The 12200-nt window shown below is 33.1% G+C and overlaps 1 protein-coding gene across 1 annotated transcript in view; it reads right to left on the bottom strand.

The window, feature by feature from the left end:
- LOC150086741 (plexin-B-like) overlaps positions 1-12200 on the bottom strand; it is a 238715-nt gene that overhangs the window by 96776 nt on the left and 129739 nt on the right. The window contains exons 14-17 of the mRNA XM_090372734.1: positions 6138-6283; positions 5826-5928; positions 3092-3228; positions 536-712 (exon numbers count right to left, since the gene is read on the bottom strand). Of these exons, the coding sequence (XP_090228860.1) occupies positions 536-712; positions 3092-3228; positions 5826-5928; positions 6138-6283 (563 nt within the window). The remainder of the gene's footprint in view (positions 1-535; positions 713-3091; positions 3229-5825; positions 5929-6137; positions 6284-12200) is intronic.

Genomic DNA, 12200 nt, shown 5'->3' with positions numbered 1-12200 from the left:
TTCTCAATTGCCCAAAAGGACTTAATAATTTTAGTTTTAAATTAGTATTTAAATGATTTTATCAATCAGTTTTCGGAAAAGTATATATTTTTAAGATGTTCTGGAATTATTAAGTGAAATTTCTACAAAAATAAACTACAGTTTAATTTATATATTTTCAGGTTTTCAGGGTAGATGTTCTTAAAGGAACAAATTCATGAAAGAGTCCCTTACCATTTTTTGGTCAATCTTCTTGACCAAAAAATGGAAAAGGAATTAAGCTAATAAATAAGAACATGATTTTTTTTTTTTTGTTTGCAGAAAAATGAAAATATGAACTGTGATATTAATGCTGTAAATTGTTTAGGAAAATACAAACCTTTCAAAAATATCAACCCAAATTTTTTTTTATCAGTGAAGTACTCATTTAGCAAATCAGATTTATCAAAAAAGTCATTGCTTTCATTTATTTTATTGATGTTTATTTTCCGCATTAAGATATATATATTTGAATAACAATCATAATTCATTGAATATTTCAAAGCATGGTTCATACCTTACAAAACTTTTCAATGGCGAAATACGTCGAATTACTGGATCTTCTCTATATACAAAAGGAGTTGGCAATGTTAAATTTGCATCATCAATTGAAAGTAAAAGACGAGACACATGATATGAAGGGACTGGAGCTCTTGTGGTGCGGCAGCTAATTTGACTGTTACTTGCCAAAGTTCTACATTTGATACAAAAAAATTATAAAAACAAACTTAAACCTATTAAAACTTACTTATTGATTTAAGCTTGGCTAAAATTTTAATAATCAGAAGAACTTGCCTATTTACAGTCTGTACGCTTAATTTTACCAAGTAAATATCAGAATAAGTTGGCTGCATACAATGTGCCAGCGTGACATTTTTTTAATCATAATGAATAAATCCTATTATATTCATTATTTTAATATATAAAAATTTTATTTTTAATTACAAAAAAGTGGTATGCATTTATGATAATTTAATTAATGCAAGCAAAGACCAAAAATTTTAAAAACATTTTACCTCACGTTTGTTATCCAGAATAATTCTCAATAAATAACATCAATAGTAAAAATGTTGCTTAATTTACAGGCCAATCATGTTATGTAAAGTAATTTTTTAACTTTTTGAACATCCCCCTCTTACTGTAACACTTTGTAACAACAACTTTGTTAACCCTTCTCCATTACTGATAATAAATTATTCATATGACATTCGCAGAATTACTCCACTCCCACCCATAAATGAATCATAACATTTTATGTGATTCCCTCAAGTCATTCTGAGAATTAAACAAATAAGCATAGATTTATTTAAGACACCCAACAACTAATATTATTATTAATTCATCTCTACAGCTTAATGTAAGAGTGTGCTAGATGTCACCTACCTTTATAAAGCATAATAATGAATACTACCCAGTTGCTAATGAAGTGATAAATGGCTATTATATGAAATAAATGTTCAGGTTGATTAGAAAGTGTTCTTTCATTCAAAAATAAAAACATCTGCCAATTTCAAATTTACTAATCTTGAAAACTGACAGCTGTGTGTGTGTGTGTGTGTGTGTGTGTGTGTGTGTGTGTGTGTGTGTGTGTGTGTGTGTGTGTGTGTGTGTGTGTGTGTGTGTGTGTGTGTGTGTGTGTGTGTCAATTACATGTCAGCATGCTTAGCAAACCTGTTTTAATCAGTGTCCAAGTTAAGATTAACACTGACGGCTATTGTACTTGTGATTTTGTTGTGATTCAAATTGTGATTATTTTTAGATGTTGCAGAATCTTACAAATTAACTGGAAATGTTACTTTACAGTTATACAAATTAACTACACCCACATTATTAAGTTATAAGAATCAGGGCTTTACTTCAAAAGTGAATGCATGTTTTTTTCAACCTCCTTGCTGAAAAATCTGCCCTGCTGAAAAATCTTAGCAGTGTTATGAATTTGCAGATTTTGTTAACTTTTATCTTTGACTGTACATGTACCTTGTTAATTAAAAATGATTATTAGATAACCCTGAGTTCTGATGCTTTGATGATACTGAAATGAAACAATCCTATTCAAATCAGTGTTCTTTGCAAGAAGGCTGTAGTTGTAAAACTAAATTTGTATGCTGTGGATAATACTACTCTTTAATTATAATTTGTATATATCAAAAAAATGACTGAATATAAGAAAACACAGCAGGCTCTTAAGCATTCTAGTTACAGTCACAAGTGAATATTCTTTGTAACCACATATAAGGTGTTTATAATAGTATATGAGTGGTAATTCACATTCTTGGTAGCTGGTCCAGTAACAATTAAAAAAAAAATTGTCAATATCAAAATCATATTACAATTTATTTTTGTTTTGAATATCTGTTTAGCTAATCTCCCTTCTCCTATCCTTTCTCCATGCCCATAACAATTACATTTTTTTCACTCACCTTTGACTAGATATTTGTTATCCCAAAGAATTTTTTTCTTATTTCCATCATTTATAATATGACCTTTCCATTGTTTCTTAAAACTCTCATTTCAACCTATATCTAGGATTCTAAATTTTGACCAGTTTCTTTGCTTCATGTCAAGCTCTTGGCTCCATAGATTACAACAGGTTTAAAGACTGTGTTATAAAATAGCTAATTTCTCTTGTGTTTCAAATGAATTTCATTAGCCTCTATACTTTCTACTTCAATTATTTTATTGATTTTTTTTTCCATGTCTACTCTTCCAACTTCATTAAATGTTATTTCTAGATACACAAAATTATAACTTGTTCCAATTTTTGGTTATTTAGTTTTCAATCTAAATTCTCCTTTTCTTACCCAACTTACATAACTTGTTTTCTTTTTCTATTTTTTTAGTAAGTAATTTTTGTATCATGCTATTTTCAACTTATATCTAATTTATTCAGAAATTCTTGAGGATCTTAGCTACTATTTTAACAACACAATATCAACTGCAGATAAATCCAATTTTTGTATCTTCCATACTATATGCTTATAAAATGCTATTAATCATATAAAATTAAAAAAAGGTTAATGTATAATCCTCACCTATACATTTAAATGTATTGATAAGAAGTAACAGTGCATACCTATCAACAATGCATGGAAGCTCATCAAGATAAACATTGAGATTACTGCCAACATTCAAATTGGAACCATTAAGATATAATCTTGTTCCACCTGATTGAGGTCCAGTTTGAGGATGAACTCCAGCTAATTCCACAACCTATAATTAGAGAAAAAAATACATCAAATCAGATACAGGAAGTTTTGAAATGAAAAATAAATATTTGTACAGTTATACAGAAGATGAACACAGCACAACATTAACTGAACTGAAGATAGGTCTAAACCCTCCTTAGCCTTTTAAGGAAAACCATCGCCCAGCTTTAACCCTGTTGTTATAGTAACTAAAGAATGAGCTTTCAAATATATGAACAAAATGAATTAACAAAGCAGGCAAGTAATGAAAGATAATAAAGTATATTAAAATATTTTGAATATGAATACATTTAAATTTTGAATTAAAGTATATTAAAATATTTTGAATATGAATACATTTAAATTTTGAATTAAAGTATATTAAAATATTTTGAATATGATATTCCTACATATTTCAATATACTATGATATTCTCACATATTTCAACAGATAATAAAAGGCTATCGGAGAAGCTCAGATGAAAGCCTTCATGTCATTAAGGTTGCCATCTGCCTTTTGATGATAGTCCTTTAGCTGTAAAAAAAAGTTATTTTAAACTAAAATCCTTTGCATAAAGAATATCACATTCAAAACCATCATTTCTGTCTATCTGTCCATCCCTTAAAAAATATGTTTAGCATTTCTTGTTAGATATAGTGCAAGACTTGTGAATTTATTATTCAGGATGAGGCAGTTATTCCTTCTTGATTTTGGAGGATAGTTTACAGTTCAATACAAATGTAACCACACATATTTGTCATTTGCAGCTATGGCTCTCTTCTATAAAAATGCCACCTTTTTTAAAATTAATACAAATATAACTAGAAAATAATTTCCACAATTCACTTCTGGCCTCTCATAGTTTTGAATTAGTGAACCTTTCTTATATACATACTCTACCTATACAACTAATAATCAAACAAGAAACATGCTGAAGGTATTTTTTAATTATAGGAAAGTAGCTATGTGGATGACCACATAATGAGATTATGCAATAATCAGTATACAAAAAATCAGCAGCTTTTCGTGAGGTACTCTATTCATAAAAAGTAAACCAACTTTTCTTTTTATTTGTGAACTCTAATGTGCTATTTTTAAAATGAAAGAGTTTTAGAGGTTTTCAAAAAACTAAAAGGGGTACTTTAACCAAATTAAATAAATTTTAGTTTATTGATAGCTACTTACAAGTACATGACTCTCTGCCCAGCTCTTAACTGCTAAACACACCCAGGGTCCTGAGCTGGATATCATCATTCTTCTCTTTTTTGGTGATTCCCTCCTGCTTCTCTCTCTCTCTCTCTCTCTCTCTCTCTCTCTCTCTCTCTCTCTCTCTCTCTCTCTCTCTTGATGCCTCCGTAGCCAGGTGGGCAGGAGCAGCAGTGCATAGCACATGCTTCTTGATTAGACCGGGGTTTGAGCCCATGCCCACCAAATACGGAGGATGCGGAAAGGTCAGGGAATGACCACCGCACATCCCCGGAGCAATATGGCCTTAGTTGCTAATGCTCCTAAAAACCAAACAACAAAAAAATAAAACTCTCTCTCTCTCTCTCTCTCTCTCTCTCTCTCTCTCTCTCTCTCTCTCTCTCTCTCTCTCTCTCTCTCTCTCAGGGTACGGTACTCATATTTTTTTGGCTGGTGCAGCATAAGCCTCAGGCTTCCTTGCACCATGTGGCTAATAATAATAAACCTTTCAGGCTACATTCTGAGTCCTCTGTGGGATTCCTTTTCTTCAGACCAATGGGGAGCTAAATATTCTTTGAACAGTACTCTACATGCATGACTTAAATTAATTTCAAATGAAAATGGATTCAAATGCATGAACCCATTCAGTCAATATTATCCATTAGGTGGGTGCATGCAGAGTACTGCTCAAAGAATATTCAGCCCCTCCCCTCATTGTCTGAAGAAGAGTCCAACAAAGGACTTAAAACAGCCTAAAAGTTTTACAAGTTGAGAGTTGGCTCATATATTGTGTAATCTTCTAAAAATTTCCTTGTAATCTCAGTCCTATCAAGATATGTTGGGATGTTTAAAAGTATCAATGTTGAGCTCAACATCAACAACCACAAAATTTTTATTATGATAAAATCAACAGCTAGGTCATGGTAAGCTATTCCTGAAAGCAACAGTAAGATATTCCTGATGAGATACACCAAACATAACTTACAGGCGTGTGTGTGTGTTAAAAAATATATTATCATCACTGCCACCATGATCTGACTCCATACTAGGACATGACCTTGTTATTACAGGTCCTCCATGAGAGTACAGTAGCTCTGTCATTTATTATTCATTTGGAAAATGTCTGAATTTGATTTCCATTACACACTGGAGAAGATTTTTGTCACTATAGGATGTTACTTCTCTGCATCTTGGTGATTTTCCTTCCATGTACATGCAGACTGGTGTAGGCTATACAGAACTAATACATAATGTGTACTGACACCTCATCGCATTAGTTGTCTCAGCAGTTACTTTAAATACACACGACCAAATACAATCTAATCTGTTATTATTCATTTAAGAAATCATATTCTACAGCAAACAGGCATATACTTTTAGCAATACAGTCTATATATTTTACCTGTAATTCATACCAAAATATAAAATTTATCATACCTTATAAAAAAATTTCTCTCTTGCTTGTGTGAGACCTGCCTTGTTACCCACAATTACATCTGCTGTAACAGGTCCACCACTAGGTCCAGTGCGGCACACCACCCTAATAAATATCAAAGTTAGAGAAAGAATGAGAACAAATTTTAAATAACAAAATAATGAAAAAGTAAACAACAATATTACATACACAGCATTAAATATTCATCTAGTTTTCTAAATTGAATAACATATTTGGTGGGGAGGATGTTTGTTAAGTTACTTATAAACAAAAAATTTACTTATCATTTTCAAGAAATCTAATTCTTTGCTCACCTAACAGATATATTATATTCAACAGGAACACAAAGAATTCCACCAATGGTAATATTATCATGGATTTCTTCTTCACTTGTACCTAGATTACTACCTTCAATAGCAACAAGTGTTCCACCTTCAACTGGACCACTAAGGGGATATATCTAGAAACAAAAATAAAGTTCCTTTTAAACATGGAAAAGTAAATTTCTTTTAAGGTGATACCATATGCTATATCACATCAACAACAATCAAAGTATTCCCATGCTCACACCAAATATATCAATTAAATTCTTCCTTCCATCCAAAAAACCATCCATCAGTTACAAATATAAAAACATATAAGCAGAAAAAAGACACTCTGAAGGATTACCTATAATAGAAGAAATACTTATAACAAATTACAATCATGCCTAATAACAAATTAATTCATTTTTAATAACCAAAAAATCTAGGCCTGAAAATGGATTTCGATATAAAAATCCAAAACATGGCCAATTCACTTGTTTGTTGGAACTGTTCGGGTCTATTGTAATAACTGTCCTCATGCTGCAATAAACTAATTAAATACTTCATACAGTAATGTGTCTTTACTAAACACACTTAATTATTTAATTTCTTCTATATAACTTAATTTTCATTTATCTCTCTTCATGCTTTGACCAGGAGATAAGTGTCATCTTCTAAAACCATGTTAATTTATATAATTACCCATTTACTATTAAAATGTGCAGAGCATAGCTGGAAAAGTGGCAAATGGGGATACATAAGCATTAGCAATCAGTCTACTTTCAAACCACATGGGTGTGATAATCTTCTATCAGGATTCATTCATGCAGTGGCAGTTGTTAAAACTGTACAACAGCTACGATTACGCTGCTAATAATTTTGAGCTTCTGAAGTATTTCCTGAAGTTGTTGTGCAGTATTAAGATCCAGGGAGGTATCAACTACCTGTATATACAAACTTTTATATAAACTCTAAAAGGGGATGAATCAGATCGTTCCACTTGATATTGATGGTTGGACTGTTGATGATCCTGCTCAGATAGCTAACAAACTGAATGAGTATTTTGCATCTACACTCACACATGAGGAGTTATTAAGGGACCAAAATGCCAGAAGTTTATCAAACTGTAACAGGGTGCTTAATGATTTTGTAATAACTGAGGGCAAAGTGGAGGAGAAATTTTTGAAGTTAAACATAAGAAAGGCTCCTGGGACGGATGGGATCTATCCAATTATACTAAAGGAGGCAGCAAAGGAATTAACCAAACCCTTAGCCATAATTATGAGAGCATCCTTGGACTCAGGGGAAGTCCTTACAGACTGGAGATATGCAAATGTATCCTCAATTCACGAAGGGAGAACAAAGGGTGACACGAGTAATTATAGACCTGTTAGTTTAACTTCTGTTCTGGGGAAAATAATGGAGTCACTGGTTAAAGATGCACTGCAGGATCATCTAGACAAGACTGCAGTAATAATTCACACACAGCATGGGTTTGTTAAGGGAAAGGCTTTTCTGACAAATTTTATTGGATACTATGATGTGGTTACAAAGGAAGTGGATGCAAAATATAATTTTGATATCATATACTTGGATTTCAGGAAAGCTATTGACACTGTTGCACATGGAAGACTACTGCTCAAATTGGAGCAGAATGGTATTAAGGGTAAGTTGCTTCAATGGATAAAAGGGCAGTTGAGTGGGAGAAGACAGAGAGTGATAATCAATGGACACTGATCTTTATGGACTAATGTTATTAGTGGAGTCCCACAGGGTTCGGTGTTGGGCCTATTGTTGTTTTGTATATTTATCAATGATATCGATGAAGGTATATCAGGCTTATTGTCAAAGTTTGCAGATGATACAAAGGTTGGCAGAGCTGTTAATGACAGTAATGGTAGTGTGCTACTGCAACAAGATCTAGAAAATTTGGGCAGATGGACTGAGAAGTGGCAACTGAAGTTTAACATTGAAAAATGCAAAATACTGCATATGGGTAGAAGTAACCCCAGAGAAACATACCAATTATATGGTACTACACTTAGGGTGGTAGAAAATGAAAAAGACCTGGGGTAATTGTGCAGTCAGATATGAAGTTTTCTGAGCAGTGCCGACAGGCTGCCAGAGCAGGTCATGGGGTTTTGTCAATGATATACAGGAATTTTGCTAGCAGGGAAAAGGAGGTGATTATCCCTTTGTATAACGCAATGGTCTGCCATGCCTCGAGTACTGCATACAGGTCTGGAGGCGTCATTTTAGGAAAGATGTAGATTTGCTTGAGCGTGTACAGAGAAGGGCAACAAGATTGCTGTGTGGAACGAAGGGGTCCTCTTACCAAGAGAGGCTTAAGTTCTTCAAATTGCAGTGGCTGGAGACTAGGCACCTGCAAGGTGATCTGATTGAGGTGTATAAAGCCTTGAATGGGTTGAGCACACTGAATTCTGATGGGATTCTTCCACTTGCACAAATTATGGACCTAAGGAGGCATAAATTTAAACTGAGGAAAGACGGCTGTAGAATAGATGTGTGGAAATTTGCCTTTAGCCAGCGGGTGGTTAATTGCTGGAACAAAATTCCATCTGTCGTGGAAGTTGATAGCTTAAATAAATTTAAGGAGGGACTGGACAAACTTTTAGAGTGAATGGTTGTGTGAATTTTTTTTTTTTTTTTTGGCTGATGCTACATAAGCTCAAATGCTTGCTTTCTTGCATCACATGCCTCTATTACTATCATACCCTTTGATGCCCTCTGAACCATTCCTGCAGCCTATGATATGATGAAATGTACAATCATTACTCTAGACAAAAGCATGTCCACCTCGACCATTAAACTCCACTACTAACCTGAATGCTGAAGTTGGCAGATGCAGTTAGACTCTTGTGGATCCTCTCCACACTCTGCCCTGCTACCACTGAGAATGAGCATGAACCTCGACTTGCCTAACCACCTTATGTTTTGCTGCAATACAACGTTTAAGCTCTGACGGTCTCTCTCTCTCTCTCTCTCTCTCTCTCTCTCTCTCTCTCTCTCTCTCTCTCTCCCCCCTCACATATATATATATATACAGTAAACCCCCGCTATTCGCGGTATCTGTATTCGCGATCGCTGATTTAATATAAATTAAACTTAAAAAAAATGTGAATTTTAAAGTGCCGTGAATATTTTCTGCCATAAAAAAACATGGGCGTGGCTAAAATTATCTTTCCCGGTCAAAACAGCGTTCAGTGGGTGGGGGAGAGGGGTGACAAAATCGCGAGCATGGATGTTTCTGGCTAATCCTTGTTCAGTATGTGTTATGCGCTTGTCATGGAAGGTTTGGTCGTTTGCTTTTAATTTATATGCTTATAAATTGAATAAATTTATCAATTTATAAATTGATATGCTTACATAAGTGATAAATCTACCATTTTGCAGTGTAAAACAGACTTTTTCGAGTGTGTTAACGATAGAAAGTGCCTTTATTGCGGACAAGTTCTTTTTTACCCGTACAAAAATATGCTACGAATAACAACGGAAATGTGAAAATATCGAAGAAGGTGATGATTAGCGAGTTATTAGACAAAATTTCTAATGGTGAAAGTGCCTCTTCAGTGGCAAAACATTATAAAATCAATGAGTCAATGGTACGATCAATCAAAAAATTGGAAGAAAAAATCCGCCGTAGTGTCTGTGAAAACGCGCTAATTGTTTCAAAAATTTTCTCTGTAACTCGTGATGTTAAATTAGAAAAAAATGGAAAAAGCTTTAAATCTGTGGATAGAAGACCGAACTCAAAATAAAATTCCGTTAAGTTCACTCATCATTCGTGAAAAGGCAAAACCCCTTTATCAACACTTTAGCGAAACTGGTGATAGCACTGGCGGGGTAAGTTTTTTTGCTAGCAAAGGCACTGGTTTGAAAGATTTGTTTGAAATTTCTAATAAATATTACATTTAATATTAAATTGTTTCTTATTTTCATTTCGATGCCATATGCTTCCATTTCACTATGTACTGTCTATGTACATATAATACATACATAGACAAAATTTTAAACTAGTTTTTCTTATATATTTCATACTTTGGAACGGAACCCCTTTATTACTATGGGAGCCATAACTCAGTATTCGCGTTTTCGGTATTCGCGACATTTCTCAGGAACTTAACCCCCGCGAATAGCGGGGGGTTTACTGTATATATATATATATATATATCACTCACTGATAATGGACTGATCTGTTGAACTGCTATAAACCAAATGGCATTTTTACATTTATTGTATATGTATTTATTTAAAAATACATATATAACTGATAATAATACATATATACAGGTAGTTCCCAAATGTATGAGTTAATTCGTTCCTGGCGAGTGCTCGTAAAGCGGGAATTTATTTCCCATAGACATAATGTTAAAAATAGGAGTTACATTCTCAACAATGAAATTAGTTAGCTAATTAGTTTATGTTTAAACAATAATTGATTTACCAAAGAAATGAAAATGTAGCCTGTAAAATCAAGCAAATTATAATAATAAAGAAATTATTTATGACTTACAAATGTTAAAGAATGTTTATTCTTCATCATCATCATCGACTAAATGCACACTCGTTGATCACTCATTATTGGCTCGGCACTCATTGGTTTGTTGCACAAGGAGTCTTCAATACTTCAAGAGGCATTTGTTTCCAAGATAATCCTCTCTTTTCTTTATAAATTTCAATAGTTGCAATTTGTGTGTTCCATTAAAAAAGCATTTTTTAACGGAATGCACAAATTGCAACTAAAACGATTTGCACAGAGTAACAAGTTTACAAAGCTTAAAAAAAAAAAAAAAGGAATGAAGAGAAGATTCTGAAAACTTCTTTATTTTTTCATATGATTGAAGATTTCAGTAAAGGGGAAACACATTTCACCATAATAACGTAAAAAAACCACACAATTCCAGCTATTAGTACTTTTGAAAATGCAATAACATGGAGGTTACTACCCAATTATAATTGCTTGCAGTAACAGAAAAGCCCAATAAATTGGAAAGTGCAAATTGTTTTTATTGTTTTATGGTCGTGACCTCCAGAAATGTACTTTAGAAAAATATCACAGAGCCATACAAAATTGGTTCTTAGAACAGAACATATGATAACAATGAAAGTGTAGTGCATTAACAATGAATTGGTAACTAATATAATTTACCCTATAAAATGACCTTTTAGAGAGTTATCTAGCAAAGGCGCCTCCGTAGCCACTTGGGCAGGAGCAGCAGTGCATAACACACGCTTCTTGATTACACCGGGGTTTGAGCCCGGGACCAACAAATACGGAGGATATGGAAAGGTCAGGGAATGACCACTGCATATCCCCAGAACAATATGGCCTTAGTTGCTAATGCTCCTAAAAATCAAAAAACAATAACAACAACATGATCTAGCGCAAATTTCAACTTCCAAGGTCGCGGGACGAATTACCAAAAAACAATGTGTTATTGGGTTCACATTACGATATTTTCACGATATGATGGTGTCTCTGGAAAGGATTAATATCGAAAAGCGGTGTGCACTATATTGCATAGCTATGCACGTGATTTGAAATGCGGTATTTATGAATATTTAACATTCATTTTTGCAATTAATGTTCATATTTTCGATTTTGTTGATACTTGAAAAAAAAAAAAAAAAAAAACTCGTAAACCCGGGAACTCGTAAAGTGAAAACTTGTAAAGAAGGAACTGCCTGTATATGTATTATTATGATAAACATATAATACGTATATATATATATACACACTCCATCAGTCAATTATCTGGCACAACCCATTTTCTGGATACGTTTAGGCAGTGCTTTTTTTGTAAAAAAATAGGTGCTGGTTCTCATTCTTTGCTATCAGGAAAAATTTTAAATTAAAAGGATATGAAAAGTACTCTAAAAATTTTTTTTTCCTGATATTGTTACTTTAGTAGTAATGTTTTTTGGAATAAGAACAACAAATTAAGTATATTAACACAGTTTGTTAAGCATAAATTTATTATTCAAGTATATAAAAAAAATAAGCAAAATGTGCAAAATGTAAGTAAAAAAAATAATTCCATAATAAAGTTT

Source organism: Mastigoproctus giganteus, chromosome 4, assembly GCF_048544385.1.
Source record: "Mastigoproctus giganteus isolate SK-2022 chromosome 4, ASM4854438v1, whole genome shotgun sequence".
NCBI classification, from domain to species: Eukaryota; Metazoa; Arthropoda; class Arachnida; order Uropygi; family Thelyphonidae; genus Mastigoproctus; species Mastigoproctus giganteus.
Note: the sequence above shows the minus strand (reverse complement) of the source record. Positions and strands in the feature narration are given on the sequence as shown.